The 16,582-nt window shown below is 34.8% G+C and overlaps 1 protein-coding gene across 2 annotated transcripts in view; it reads left to right on the forward strand.

Annotated features, from left to right (window-relative positions):
• SLC30A7 (solute carrier family 30 member 7) overlaps positions 1–16,582 on the forward strand; it is a 72,364-nt gene that overhangs the window by 21,470 nt on the left and 34,312 nt on the right. For both annotated transcript variants that reach the window (XR_004264190.1, XM_032262955.1), the window contains exons 7-8: positions 156–206; positions 4,597–4,732. Coding sequence is in view for 1 of the 2 variants with exons in the window: in XM_032262955.1 (XP_032118846.1) it covers positions 156–206; positions 4,597–4,732 (187 nt within the window). In the remaining variant the exon portion in view is untranslated. The remainder of the gene's footprint in view (positions 1–155; positions 207–4,596; positions 4,733–16,582) is intronic.

The raw sequence follows: 16,582 nt of genomic DNA on the forward strand, positions 1-16,582 counted from the left end.
CTCAATTATTTTATTAAATTTAAAAAATTTGTAATTTTGATATGGCTATATAGTCATGCATTCCTGATGATGCCTTTGAATGAAAAGGACTCTGAGTTGTAAACATTTGAATGGGGAATTGAAAACATGTTTTAAAATAGTTTAATTCTCTACAGATGGCCCCTCCTTAAAAGAAACAACAGGACCCAGCAGACAGATTTTACAAGGTATGACAAGCAATTTTTATATTTCTTAGTTTTTTGAAACCACTTTTATAGTTTTTGAAGTTTTAGTTGTCTGAAGTTTTCCTTTAAGAAAAATATATAACATAGTGTTTGTGTTTAGAATGTTAGCCTTTCTAGTGATCTTTTTAAATATACTAGTAGATATATCAGCAGACATTCTTTTAATTATCACTTGACTGTTTTCTGTGATTTAATAAGAAAAGCAAAATATTGAGCTGGGTACAGTTGGCATGTGCCCCACAATCCTATCTACTCAGGAGGCTAAGGTGGGAGAATTGCTTGCGCCCAAGAGTTTGAGACCACCTTGGGTAACATGTGAGACTTCCATCTTAAAAGAAAAAGATTCAGAAACCATTCTGCTTAAATATAAGTAATGGCCACGCCTGTGACTGTAAACATTGTATAGATCTTCTTGATTTACTGTGGAGTTATGGCCTAAGAAACCTGTGGTAAGTTAAAGATGTTGTAGGTTGAAAATGCATTTAATACACCTAACCTACTGAACATAGTAGTTTTGCCTTGCCTACCTTAAATGTGCTCAGAACACCTGGCATCTGCCTACAGTTGGGCAAAATCATCTAACACAAAGCCTATTTTGTAATAAAGTGTTGAATATCGGATGTACTTTATCGAATACAGTTCACTGTGAAGTATATCGGTTGTTTATCCTTGCGATCACATGGCTGACTGGGAGCCTGCTGTTGCTGCTCAGCATCGTGAGAGATGATCATAGCACATTATTACTAGCTCAGGAAAAGACCAAAATTCAAAATCTGAAGTTCAGTTTCTACTGAATACATATTGCTTTCGTACCATCGTAAAATTGAAAGTCATAACTGATCGTTTTAAGTTGAGGACTGTCTGTAGTCGTATGTTTGCCTTTATAAGATTATTATATAATTTTTCCAAGAATAATATTTAATATATTTTTATGTTGTGGGAAAATTTAGAGCTAAAAATCTAATGCAAAGTGAGAACTCCATCATATTTGTAGGCCATCCATAACTAATACCTGTAAGAGCTTATAAGCTGTGTAAAATTGTATATTGCAAAGTTACACAAGCCAGAGAAAACCAATCCTGTATATGAATTGTAGTAGTTTTTTTTGGGGGGGGGTGGTTGGGTTATGAAACAATCTCTGGCCCTGGGTTTCTATTTAGACTTTATTGTCAGGTTTTCCTAATTTTCTGTTATCTTCTTACCTTTATTAACTTTTGACTTCAGTCTGACTTTTCTGATTGGTTTCTGATTCAATCTCAACTGCACCACTATTTCTTCATATAACTCTTGTTTTTTATTTTTTCACTGTGAATATATTCCTTCATACTGAGAAATTTATTTTCAGAAGGCTTAAATGTGTCTTCCAATCACAAGTTTTCCATTTACAAAATATATGGAATTGTTTTAGAATAACATTTGCTGAAATAGCTTATGATCATGCATATTTGATGCATCTATATCCAGTACTATAAATTAGCCTTGATAATAAGAATTTAATTTTGAAAATCATCACAGGTTGGAGGAAAGGAAGTTATATTTGCCTTCCCAATTTTCTTTTATATAAGTTATTTTGAAAATAAGTTTATATTTTCTGAATATTCATCAGTTAATGGTGGCTGAAGAGTCCAGTAAATGGCTGAAGAATCCAGTAAATAGCTGAAGAACAGAGATATCTACCTGGTATTAAACTTACTGTAAAACGACCAGGTAGATAGATACTCATGCATAAAAAACTTGAATTAACTAAATTTTTCAATTATTTGCTACGTCTTGATCCTTAGCTTACTAAGTTCTTGGGGAGTTAGATTATCGGTATCCTACCACGTCTTCTAAGGCTTTTAACTTTGGATAAGTTAAACATCCTAGTTTATATTTCTTTCTTAGTGATTTTTCTTCTTAAATAGTTTATATAGTAAGAAGGGCTTAGGTAGTTTTAATGACACTTACTAATAAAATCAGTTTTCAGGTTAGCAAATAAATTGTAACAGGGGACTTTCAAGTCTAAGAAAAATCAGAAACAAATTATTATTTTCTTTTTCCTTTTATATTTAGAGTTATTTTTGTTTTTTATTCTACTAAAACACTGATAAAAGAATATAAATGTTTAAAAGCATGTATCATATATTGGAGTTTGTAGTTAGTGACATTCAATCTCCTTTGATGTGTATTTTTTCTTCCAGTTTTAGTTTTAAAAGTAAAGTGGCCCAACATTATTAACCTATTTCTCCAGTAGATATGTGCTTTTTTTGCATTAACTTTTTCTTTTCAGATAAGGCAGATGATGGTGTTGAAGAATGTTCTGTTTTTAGTAAGGCATGGTTGAAGTTTAAGAATGTTTTGCTATATAGGACTTTTGTTTTAAAGATCTAAATGTTGAATAATTTGTCTTAGTTGAGTTTTTTTTTTTTTTTCCGGAAACACTGTACATAAATCATTGCTATTTGAAATAGCTGATAGGAACTGAATATTCTATAAGTATATCTGACTAAATTCTTTTGTTTTGGAAGAGTTTTTAAGAGAGTTGTCCTTTTTTTTTTTTTTTTTTTTTGAGATGGAGTTTTGCTCTTGTTGCCCAGGCTGGAGTGCGGTGGCACGATCTTGGCTCACTACAACCTCCGCCTCTCAGGTTCAAGCGATTCTCCTGCCTCAGCCTCCCGAGTAGCTGGGATTACAGGTGTGCACCACCATGCCCGGCTAATTTTGTATTTTTAGTAGAGACGGAGTTTCACCATGTTGGACAGGCTGGTTTCGAACTCCTGACTTCAAGTGATCCACCCGCCTCAGCCTCCCAAAGTGCTGGGATTACAGTTGTGAGCCACCACACCCGGCCGAGAGCTGTTCTTAAAGAACAGTTCTTTTTGAAGAACAGTTATAATGAGTCAAACTGTATATAAATGTAAAAGTATATGTAGGTAGTGAGGGATGATTTATATTTAATGCAATATTTCATACAAATTTCCATCAGTGGCAGAAAATATGAAGTATAATTTCCCAGAACACAAGATTTGATTTGACTCATTACCAGTCAATTTTTAAATTATGAGAAAATTTCTTGAGTTGAAGTAAGTTTGTGTTTCTATACCTAAAAGTAATTATAGTTGGGCCAGGTGTGGTGGCTCATGCCTGTAATCCCAGCATTTTTGGATGCCGAGGCAGGGGATCAGCTGAGGTCGGGAGTTCGAGACCAGCCTGACCAACATGGAGAAACCTCGTCTCTACTAAAAATACAAAATTAGCTGGGCATGGTGGTGCACACCTGTAATCCCAGCTATTCTGGAGGCTGAGGCAGGAGAATCGCTTGAACCTGGGAAGCAGAGGTTGCAGTGAGCCGAGATTGTGCCATTGCACTCCAGCCTGAGCAACAAGAGCAAAACTTATTGTTTTGTTTCAAATAATAATAATTATAGTTTACCCTTTATTGTGCAGCAAATAATAAAAAGGAAAAATTATTTCTCAAATAGATATGTGCTTTTTATGCATTAACTTTTTCTTTTCAGATAGGGCAGATGATGGTGTTGAAGAATGTTCTATTTTTAGCAAGACATGGTTGAAGTTTAAGAGAATGTTTTGCTATATAGAAATTTCGCATTAAAGATCTAAATAATTTGTCTTAGTTGAGTTTTCTCAGGAAATATTGTACATAAATCTTACTTCCTGATATTTTAAATGGTTTTCTGGGTAACTTTGACTTACTAAATGTTACTATGTTTAAGTTCTTAGAATATCAGTATAACATCAGTATTCTACCAAATTAATATTTAATTATTAAAAGTTCAACATATATTTTATATTTATTTAAAAATATTCAAATCTCTGCCTTCTTTCACATCAGCTTTGAGTGTAGTGTGTAACCAGTTTAGGTAGAGCTTTTAGGATAATAACAGGATAAGTAGAGTTATGGTTTATAGGAAATTGTAGTCCCAAATGGTAATAATTCTAATCACCAGCAGAGGGCGCTGTACGCACGTATATCTATAGTTAAAATGTTTTCTTGACCAGTTCTTTTACCCTAATGCAGTTTCCTTCCCCTAAAAAATTATTAACTTTTGGACTCCTTTTAGCCAGAGGTGAATGTTCACAAACAATTTTTAAAATCACCTTGCTTCTCTACTTCATTTATACCGTTAAGAACAAGTATAATTTACCAGTCAGATATTTTAACGCCTGTTGATTTGAAACAGAAAAATGATTTTAATTCAAAAATGTACTATTATATTACATGGTTACTAAACAGTGAATGTACATGCTTACTTACTTTTAAAATTGATATCTAGCTTTTTATATATAAAATTAAGAGTATAGTTCTAGGATATATTTGTATTTCAAATTATCAAAAGATACTGTTTTGATTTTTATTATGGTTTATTTCTAGGTGTATTTTTACATATCCTAGCAGATACACTTGGAAGTATTGGTGTAATTGCTTCTGCCATCATGATGCAAAATTTTGGTCTGATGATAGCAGATCCTATCTGTTCAATACTTATAGCCATTCTTATAGTTGTAAGGTAAGTGTTACTGTTACTTTCAAGTATTAAAATAAGAACTAGGAGATAAATATGTTACTTAAATTACAGATCTAAAATACAAATAATTATGTTGTTTTCCTTTGCTTTTTATGAAATTCCTACATAGATTCTCTTTTCTTTTCTTTTTTTTTGACACGGAGTCTTGCTCTGTTGCCCAGGCTGGAGTGCAGTGGCATGATCTCAGCTCACAGCCATCTCCGCCTCCTGGGTTCAGTTAATTCTCCTGCATCAGCCTCCTTACTAGCTGGGATTACAGCCACCTGCAACAGCTGTACATTACTGCCTGGCTAATTTTAGTATTTTTAGTAGAGATGGGGTTTCACCATGTTGGCCAGGATGGTCTTGAACTCCTGAACTCAGGTGATCCACCCACCTCAGCCCCCCAAAATGCAGGAATTATAAACATGAGCCATTGCATTCAGCTAGATTCTCTTTTAATCTTCATATGTTTTCTGTGTTTGCCATGTATTTCTTACCTACAGTCTTTTCTTTTTGATACTTGGCAGTTAAACTTTTTGGACATAGTTCACATCAGTAGTAATTTTCTTGAATCCAACATTACATCTATAGAGTAAAATTATGGGAATATAAAATATATTCACTATAGTTAGTGTATTATTCCTTTGACATCTGCATCTTACATTATTAAATGTAAAAGAATATCAAAGTCTCTACTAGAACCATTTTTATTTATAAAGTCACATTATCATTGCAGAAGTCTTGTAAAAATGCTTCCTGAAATGAATTATGTCTGTCTTCCTATCTGGCTTACAAAATTTTTGAGGAAGCATCTGTCTCCTAGCTCTTTATCTTTCTATTGCCTACTCTAGTGCCAATGTATACGGAAAGATAGACTTGTGTAGGTGTGTAAATTCTCAATAAATGTTTGTTGAATTAGATTATATGGTGGTTATCTTTTAAGTTTAACTCACCCTGAGATATATTTTATTGTTTAATTTTTATCATAATGATATGACAATATATTCCATTATTTTAAAGTCTTCAGTTATTTAGAAATGTACATATACACTGCATATGTCTTAACTGTTTTTATTTTTTCATTGTGATTTTACTGTCAAGAAAACTTTTTTGTAATGATAACAGAGAGCTGCTAGAGACCAGACCCTCATGATTCTTATAGCTGGTAGTTTATTAGAATTGATTAATAGAGTATGATGGAATCGTAATGTACAATTAGTCATAAATGGAGATTTTTAGAGAGTTTCTGCCTAAAAAAATAAGATATATGTTTTAAACACACAGATTATTTTTTAATTTTTTCAAATTATTTGAACAAGGAAATAACCCTGCTCTATAAAAGTCTGTTATAGGCTCAGCACAGTGGCTTTCAAGTACAATCCCAGCACTTTGAGAGGCTGAGACAAGAGGATTGTTTGAGACCAGGAGAGTATAAGACCAGCCTCGGCAACATGATCTCATCATGTCTCTACAAAAAAATAAAAATTAGCTGGGCATGGTGGTTGTGTACTTATAGTTGCAGCTACTTGGGAGGCTGAGGTAGGAGGATCTCTTGAGCCCAGGAGTTTAAGGCTGCAGTTAGCTATGATGGTGCCGCTCTGGGTGACAGAGTGAGAGCCTGCCTCTATATAAAAAGGAAAAAAATGGATTTCATATAGTTTGAAATACCTTCTTTTCTTTGGAAATCTTACTGTACTCCTTGAAAGTTCAGCTTAGATGTCCCATATTCTGTGAAATCTGACTTTTGGTAATTTATTCAGTGTTACAACTATACCTCTTTATTTGTGCTTTTAGTGTTCACCTAATTGCTTAAATACTTCTCAGAGTAAGATCTTAATATTCACTAATGTCTCCAATCTTACTGTGCTAATTCTGGCTACAATTATGTCTTGCCTGGAAAACTGTAGCAATCTCCACATCAACCTCTCTGTCTCCCTCTAAACACTTCACATTGACTAAAATTATCTTTTATTAATGAGGGTTATGTTACATATAAAAATTACTTTAATCCTCTAATGACTCCTACCCTTAGGATAAAGTCCGAACTCCGTAATAGGGCTTCATGATATTACCCTTGTTGACCTCTTTGGTCTTTCTCAGTACTTCTCAGTTCATACTTTGCTCTTCAGCCACAGTAAATTATTTTTAGTCCCCTGAGTATATTATCAGTTCTCTGGATTCTGGGCTTTGCTCATATTTCCTCTGTTTAAAATATCCTTATACTTCATGTCTTCCTTGCCCCCCCCCCCCCCCTTCCCACCAACACATGTGTATGTATCACAACTACTCATCCTTTAGATCAGATTCGGTTTAAATGGCACTTCTTTGGGAAGCATTTCCTGATGCTCTACCTCCCAGGCTGAGTTAAGTGTACCTATAGCACCTTCTACTGTAGTACCCTTTTCATGGCATTTACTTGCTATAGCCTGTTTATTATATAACTCTGGAGCTCCATTAGGGCAAATGGTTTTTCATTGTTTTAAAGTCAGCAACTAATTCTCACTGGCAAAAAAAAAAAAAAGTTGGTACACTTTGAATTTGAATCAAAATAAATTTGTGGGTCTTTTTCAACCTCAGAGAATTACTTTAATTCCAAATTGGGAATTCTTAGTTCTGTTCTCATTCATTTATTTCTCTAATTTAACTAAATAAACACACACAGACACCACAAGAGAAACTTGTTGTACTGAATATAACACACATTAAGAAAACTGCACAAATTATCTTCACTAAATATTTATTAAGTAGGCCCTCTCACCTACTTAATCTTAAAAAGACAAGATCTTCACTGTCTTGATCCTATATTGTGATGGGGGAATGAGACAGCAAACAAATTAATAAATTAGACTGCTCAGATGTCAAATAGTTATTTGTATTGTGTAGATTTAAGATATGATTATATGATAGTGATTGAGCTCTACTTTAAATTGAGTAGATCTGGAAGACTTCTGAAGAAGGCACCTTTAACCTGAGATCTTATTGTCGTAAGAAAAGCTTGTCAGAGGAAGAACATTCTAGTCTAGGGATCATTTGGTAGAAAGGTCTTATGGTGAAAACAGCTTTGATACTGAAAGGAGGCCAGTAGGCTGAAGCATAGGGAGTAAGAGGAGAGTGGTTTGAGGTAAAGTTGGAGAAATAGGCTGGGGAAGATTACCTGGGTTAAGAGTTTGGATTTTTTACAAGTGCAATGGAACACAATAAGGATGTGACATTATTTGATATTCATTTTAAAAAATGATTTTGGCTGTCATGTAGATAATAGATTATAAGGGGGCGCAAGTGAGAACAGGCAGACCAGCTAGAAGGCTATTAGATTAAAGTGGACCGTATGAGAGGCCATGGTGGCTTGGTCTTAGGTACTAACCTTAGATATGGAGAGACACAGATAAAGTTGGAAAATGCTTTGGGGTATAGCTAACAAGATTTGCTTGAGAATATGAATGTATGGGTCAGGGTTGAGTGAAAGAAGGGAATTAAGGGTAGCCTTAGAGTTTTTATCTGGGCAACTGAGTGAATGAGGTGTCATTACTGAAAGAGAGGGCACTGGGAGAAAGGTAATGTTTTTGTTTTTGAAGGGGACTATAGATCAGAAGTTCTGTTTTGGATATAAGTTTGAGATCTCTTACATTTATATGTAAATTTCAAGTAGATAAAGAGTGTACAAATAGGCATTCTTGGGAGCAGCCAACTGAAAAGAAAGGGTTGAAAATAGTCCACATCTGGATTTAACGTCATGGAGTGGCATTCATCTGGCATAGGAATTCATCTAGCATGAATGCCACTATTCCCACTCCTTCTGTTTTCCTGGAAAATATCCCTCGTTATGGTACTTCTGCCTGCTAAAACTGACTTAGCTTCAGTGTCCCTTTTGATATAGTGCTTCAAGCAACCACAGCCAGCCAACTATAGCTGACTTCAAAGGTAAAACTTATTTGTCATCCTTGTCTAGGTCCTACTGACCTACTTATAAACTTCTCTTTAACTTACATAAATACATAGTTTCAGATCATATAATTGGATTCCTTTTTGTTATTGTTGAGCTTTAATATTTTTATTATTTGCTCTTTTTTTCCCTGATAACCAAAGTAATACATGTGTATTAGTCAGTTCTTGCATTGCTATAAAGATATACCTGCGACTTGGTAATCTATAAAGAAGAGAGTTTTCATTGGCTCACAGTTCTTCAGGCTTTACAGAAAGCATAGTGCTGGCATCTGTTCAGCTCCTGGGGAGGCCTCAGAAAGCTTACAGTTATGGTGGAAGGTGAAGGCAGAGCAGGCATGTAGCATGGTGAGAGAGAGAAATAGATATGGGGGAAAGATGCCACACATTTTTAAATGACTAAATCTTGAAAGAGCTCACTAGCAATTGTAAACATAAGCACCAAGCCATGAGGGATCTGTCCCCATGATCTAAACACCTCCCACCAGGCCCCACCTCCAGCATTGGGGATTGCAATCCAACATGAGATTTGGGCAGGCACACATATCTAAACTATATCAACATGCTTGTTGTAAACATTTCAAACAATACTGACATGTATAACTGACCTATTGAAAGATTCTCATAATCCCACCCTTTGGAGATAACAGAAAAGTTTCATATATCTTAAAATTCAACAAATGTTTTAGTACCCACTTTGCCAGGCAGTAAACAACATGAGTAAATAGCCTGCCCTCATGGATCTTACATTTTAATAGGGAGACAGCCAGTAAAGCAAATGAACATGCAAATAAATAATGGACTGTCAGCTGGTGACAGATGCCATAGAGTCGGGTAAGAAGATGCTATTTTAGAAGGGCTTGGAAAGTCTTCCACATGGGATAATAACCAACCAGAGACTAAATGGTGGAGGAGAGGGACATGAGACTGTTCAGAGGAAGAATATCCCTGGTGAGGGAACTTCAAATATAAACATTGAGGCAGGATATGCCAAATACGAGGAACAACAAGAAGGACAGTGCAACTGGAGTGCAGTGAGCAGGGCAGAGAGTGGTAGATACATGCTTATCTCTCTAGAGTTCAGGTAGCAGGTTGGGGTGGAAGATAGAAATTTGGGTGTCATCAGATTATATATGTTATTTAAAGTCATATTTAATACACAGTTTGCTCAGAGACCGAGTATTGACAGAGGATAGGAGTCCTGAGAACTGAGCCCTTGGGGTGGTCAGGAGGCAGAAGCAACCAAGTGGAGTGGCCAGCGAGGTAGTAAGAAAGATACAACCATATGTTGTTTTAGAAGCCTTGTAAAGAAACCTAAACAGGAAGGATTAATCAACGCTGCTAAATGCTACTGGGACTAAGAAGGGTGATGAGAATGAAAGCCTGATCAGACAAAGTAGCTTCAAGAGAGAATGGGAGGGGAGGAAATGGAGATAGCAACTAAGTCAACTCCTTTTCAAAGCCTTTTGCTGTAAAGGGGAGCAGTGTGATTGCCTGGCAGCACAGAGGGCCCACTTTGAGGTTTGTGGTCATGAACTTAAAGTGAAAACAACCAGAATAGTTGTATGTTTTTCTTCAGTCTTGTTCAGCTACTTGGTAAGAGTTATGGAATAGTCAGAGAGTTGGATTTAACAGGTTTGGGGTTTTGTCAGGTGAGTACTGACAGTGAGAAAGGGGTAAGGCAGGGATTAGAGTGGTGAGAAATTAAGATTTAGTGGTAAATGATACATGCTTTAAAAAAAGGTGTTAGGTTCAGTGGTCTAATCTACTTAGTGGTCTAAGATAGGGTCAGTCTAATCCACTGACCCTATCTTCCCTGTTTGGGAAGAAGTATTAAGAGTAGAGGTATTAGGGGAAGTGATCCAGAAATAGGAAGGGTTGTTCAGATTATAAAATGCTTCGGATTGAGATCTTATGGCCTAAAGTGTGATTATAGGGGCAGAAGATAAGCTTAGCTTACCAGATGTTGGGTGGATTGTTAATTTAAATCAAGAATAATTAAAGAGTAGAGGTGGAAAAATAATAAGTCCATTACCAAATTTTTCAGTGACTGAAGGGGGACAATTAAGAATTGTAACCCTGGTAATCAAGATAGGTAGAGTGTGGAATAATCTGCTGGCACAGCCTTAAGGAAACTGTGCTGTAGGGAAGAAGTAGGAGGCACTGTGATAAATAGTGGTAGTGACAAGCAAGGACATCTGCCTCACCACAAGCCCCAACAGTGCTGGAGTGTAGGAGAGAAAACAGCGCTTCTTACCAGTGCTCTAGGGAAGGCAGTGCCCTCCTCTGATGGTCAGTTTTCAGGTAGAACATGAACATGCTATATGACTATTTAGTGAAGAGGCTGAGGATTTAACGAAATTGCATATTTAAAAGTAGTCTTTTTCAATGACGGAGATAATTATTTTGACAAAGAAACTTGGTATAATATAGAAAAAGATAAGGAAAAAATTACCGTAAGAGACCCATGTTAGTATTTTTGTGGGTTTTCTTTTGGATTTTTTCTTTTATTCTGAGAACCTTTTGTTGTATTTTATTTTGTTTTTAGTAATACTTTTGTTCGTATTATGCGTATGAAGTTAGATTTTTGGTAAGAAGAATTTTAATAGTTTTCTGATTATAAAATATGGTCTAAAATTTTGAAAATACTGGAAAGCATATAAAGAAAAACTAGGATCACAACATGCAGAGGTCGCATAGCCACTGTTAGCAGTATTTCTTTACAATCTTTTTTAGGCATATTTTTAAAACACTTTAAGTTCTGTATGTAGATTGTTAAGCTTGGTCAGCATCAGAGAGCTTTCACAGGTTTCAGATGAAAGATAGTAATATAGTCATTATTTTAAATCAGTATCAAGTGTTGGATGATTGTCAGCAGAGGCTTACATTAAATAGTAATAAATGACAAGAAGATACAGACCAACACATCAAAAAAATTCATTCTTGTAAAAGGTCTGTGTCTAAACTATACATTTATCTTTACATGTATGAGGGAGAAACTAGAGAGAGAGAGAGTGTGTGTGTGTGTGTGTGTGTGCACACGTGTACACACCAAATCCCAATTAGCATTCATATATATATATAATATATTTCCCCAAATGTTAATTGGCTCTTTCTGGGTAATCTTAAAATTATGTTTCTTGCCTAATTTCGCTACAGTAAGTCAATATTTTTGACTTAGACCTTAAAAAAGTGTAACTTATTTCATGGAAATCAGTTAAAAAGTAGCTCCAAAGTACAAAGTGAAGAAATTCCAGTTCAGTCTTTTTTTCATTAAAAAATGAAAGCAAACTGAGTTTATTTTTATTTTTTATTTTTTTTTTTATTTTTTATTTTTTTTTGAGACGGAGTTTCGCTCTTGTTACCCAGGCCGGAGTGCAATGGCGCGATCTCGGCTCACCGCAACCTCCGCCTCCTGGGTTCAGGCAATTCTCCTGCCTCAGCCTCCTGAGTAGCTGGGATTACAGGCACGCGCCACCATGCCCAGCTAATTTTTTGTAGTTTTAGTAGAGACGGGGTTTCACCGTGTTGACCAGGATGGTCTTGATCTCTTGACCTCGTGATCCACCCGCCTCGGCCTCCTAAAGTGCTGGGATTACAGGCTTGAGTCACCGCGCCCGGCCTAAACTGAGTTTATTTAAATGTACACCTGATAATGAACTATTTGCAAGGAGATCACTCTGAGATGTTTTTCAAATTGGTAAAAATTTGCCTGATTTTAGGAAATAGTGAAAACTCTTTGAAAAATCAACTGAAGAGAGTTTAAAGAAGTATTTTTCCCTACCATTAATTTTCATATATTCAGTATTTACAGTTCATCAATAGCAAAAGAAATAGTGGCAATCTATATATTTTCTGGGTCTACTGTTGCTCAGTTGAAAACGTGCCATGGAAATATATGTCTATCCCTTCTAGGTTGCCCAGTGTTCCATTTTCACTTCCACAGTGAAAGTGATTTCTTAGAAAAAGACAGTTTTGTTTTTTTTTTTTTTTTCTCAACACTTTCTAACACAGGCAAAGAGTGATAATAAATTTTTGGGTATAACTGAGTTGTATTGTGATGACTTTTGTTTCTTAGTGAAAAGCAGGAAAATGAATATAATGTAAGAGTGTGATTTTTTTTTTTTAATTTCCTGAAAATGTAGTTTCTATAAGAGCTTTCAGAGTAGTTCTGCTCCTTTTTTCCCTAAGGCGAGTTGGGATGGAAAATGAATTCATATCTTAGAATGCAGAAATCTGAGCAATTAGTTGTAGTTTTGAGTCTCGCTACAATTTAGAAATGAGGCCATTTACATAGATCTGTAGCTTGATTTTTTTTATTCGCATAAATAAAAGAGGTATCTATGTATGATGGAAAATTATAAAACTAAGCAGGATACAGGAATATACTTTGTTACTGGTGTGATATTTCTGAAGCCTTACTAGATTTTTTTTTTTTAATTTATTTTTTGCAGCTCACCAGTTACCATCCTGTGGTGCTTTGTGCTTTTTTTCTTCCTTTTTTTTTTAAACCATAAAATCATTTATAAGTACAAAAAAAAAGCTGTTTAACCAAAAGAAAGTCTTTTTGTTAGGTCTAAAACGTTTTGAAATAGCATATTAATTTTAAAGGAAACAGATTTTTAAGAGGCAAACTAAGGTACAGACTTTAGAAATGACAATGGTCATAAATAGAGGTATGAAATTGAAAGAATATGCATTAATGGAAACAAAATTATAAACTTGAAATTCTAAATTATAAGAGATCATCATTGTTCATGAATGCAGGATTTGGGCCCTATACTGTTTTTAATAAATCTTGTTGATTTCATGTTTAAGTAGAATAAAATAGAATAAATTTGTGTCCTGTATAAAGTAAAAAGTAAGCATTTTTTTTTTAATATGTAGGAAGTTACCATATGACAAATTGTGGAGATTTTACTTTTTTCAAAATTGCTTTTGGGTGTTCCCTAACAATTTCCTTTGTGGTTTGCCTTTCAAGTGGTTATAATTTGTGAACTATACTTTTCGGTACTAAGATAAAGGTAACCAGTTTGCCAAGATTTTAACTTACTGCTTGTATATGTACCCATATTGTAAAATTGAACATATGGGACTATTATTGCATAGTTATTTTATTCTTTAATCACATATGAAACCATCATAGAACATTTATAAATATTGACTAATCTAACAGCCTTTCTCAGTTGGGAAAGAACACCCTAATACTATAAAGGCTCAATTTGTGTGGAATTATTGACTTCTTACCTATGTATCTAGATAAATATAGTTAAGTACTATCCTTGGGGGAATTGAGAAATAGTCACTAATATCATTTTCTTTGTTCATTGGTTCAGATGAGAAACCCTAGTTAAGAAAGGCTGGCAGAGGGTTTTACAGTACTGAAAGGAACACAATGAGCCTAGTAATGGTAAACAGAATTTTGAACTTAAGAACCGAATTATGTAAGAATATCATTTTGCAAAAATTCTGTAGTTTTTATTAAACCATCTGCTTGGTCTCAACACTTCCTTAGGTTCTGAAGATACAGTATCAGGTATTAATTCAGTTCTCACAACCACCCATAAACCACCATTAAGTATATTAAAAAATTCCTGACAAGGAAAATCTGCACTAATTTCCTCTCTCTGCCATTACATTACTGCACATATAAACACACACATGCACAATTCATAAATATGCCTTAGGTGTCAATGCCTCCAAAAGGTTGTAACCGCTAGTATTAGAGGTGAGGTTATCTCCTGGCCGATGAAGAGGGAGCAGGTTTTTTGATTACTAGCATCGCATACTGGGTTGTATTTTCCATGCTCTTATTTGAAACTCACTGTTTTTTTGTTTGGTTTTGAACTGTTCAGTTACCATACTTTAGTACCAGAATTTAGTACTGTGCTCTTATTAAAATATCCACTGTAGAACCAGACTGCTTTTTGCATTGTTTCCTGTGGGAAGTTGGTGATTTTCTAACAGCCAACTCAAAAATACCCTAAAATACAACCAATTTGTAAATTAGGAGCCACTTTGACTTCAGTTAAAGTGTTCTGAAATACCATCTTCCAATCAGAGTTATTCAAGACTTCATCATTGAAATGTATTTGGTTCCTTTTTAAACATCATGCATACTGTATTCTTTTTTCCTTTACCTTAAAGCTAAAACCTCCTCCAAATGTCAAATAAGAAGAGCTAAGGACAAGCAGCAGAGTGTACGGTTTCTGCTTTTAATCTAAACCCACTACTTTTCTTGTTGCTGTATTTAAACTGTAGTTTTTCTAAGGAAATGCTGTATTTTCTAAGGAAATGCTATATATCCTCATTGACTTTACTGGAGTGTAAAAGCTAAAATGAAGGAAGAAGTTTAAAAATTAGAGTGTTATACTTTTTCCACAAAAGTTTTAATGGCTGTGCACATTGGCTCATGCCTGTAATCCCAGCACTTTGGGAGGCCGAGGCGGGCGGATTACCTGAGGTCAGGAGTTTGAGACCGGCTTGGCCAACATGGTGAAACCCTGTCTCTACTAAAAATACAATTCTTACCTGGGATAATGTCTCAGTCTCTGTTTCTGTCTCGGTGTCTCTCTCGTAATTTCAGCTTTTATTTTAGATACAAGGGGTACATGTGCAGGATTGTTATGTGGGTATGTTGAACCCAGGTACAGAGTATAGTACCAAACAGTTAGTTTTTCAACCCATCCCCCACTCCCTCCTCTCTCTAGTAGTCTATGGTGTCTGTTGTTCCCATGTTTATGGCCATGTGTAAATCAATAGATAATTCCTTAACATGATAAATTATATCCATCACTGCCCTAAAGCCTAAATCCCTTTGTTAAGGTGTAACACTAGAGGCATTACTACCAAAATCTGCAACTAGACAAGGATTATCTCTGTTGCTTCTGCTATTTAACATAGTATTAGTGATCATTAGCTGGTAGCATTAGACAAGAGAAAGTATTGGAGACTTAAAATTGGAACTTTTTTTAGATACAAAGAATATAATATGTCTGTAAAGCCCATGAAACTTGATGGGAAAACTATGACAGATAATTAAGCAAAGTTACAGATATAAGATTGATATGCAAAAATCAATGTTCTTTATATATAAGCAAATTCCCATTGAAAGATGTAATTAAAGAGTAGATACGTTTTCAGTAGCAACAACAAAGATAATGTAGAAGTTAAATGAGTAAAAATTACATGTTGAATTTAAACAATTTTTAAAAACACAAAAGTAAACTTGAACTACTTTTTTGTCAACTGACATTTTTAAAGAATCAGCATCAAGAAGATGTCAATGCATTTTATGTTTATTTATAAAAGTTTTTAAATATTCTAATAAAAATGCCAGTAGGTCCTTTTATTCTGAGGAAGAGGTAGTAAAAATTGATTTTAAAGCTTATAAGGAAAAATAAGCAAACAGGATGCCAAGTAAATCCTGGAAAAGACGATGTAAAATGTAAAGCCTTTATAATTAAAATGATGAGGTACCTGAAAGAGCAAGAAGACTAATGGAGCAGATTAGGAAATCCAGAAACCAGTTTACGTATATATAGTGGTTTGCTAATGATAAAGGCAGCACCTCAAATCAGTGGGAAAAAGATAGCTTTCCTAAAAACTGAATAGCCATTTCGTAAAAGATAAATTTAGAGCTTTACCTTATACTATATACCTGAAAATTTTCAAATGGTTTTTGCTTTAAAAGTAAACAAGATTCCAAGTCTTTGCTATTGTGAACAGTGCTGCAGTAAACGTGTGTGTATGTGTCTTTATAGTAGAATGATTTATAATCCTTTGGGTATATACCCAGTAATGGGATTGCTGGGTCAAATGCTATTTCTGGTACTAGATCCTTGAGGAATCGCCACACTGTCTTCCACAATGGTTGAACCGATTTATACTCCCACCAACAGTGTAAAA

Source organism: Sapajus apella, unplaced genomic scaffold (assembly GCF_009761245.1).
Source record: "Sapajus apella isolate SASKATOON/1434 unplaced genomic scaffold, GSC_monkey_1.0 scaffold133, whole genome shotgun sequence".
Taxonomy (NCBI): domain Eukaryota; kingdom Metazoa; phylum Chordata; class Mammalia; order Primates; family Cebidae; genus Sapajus; species Sapajus apella.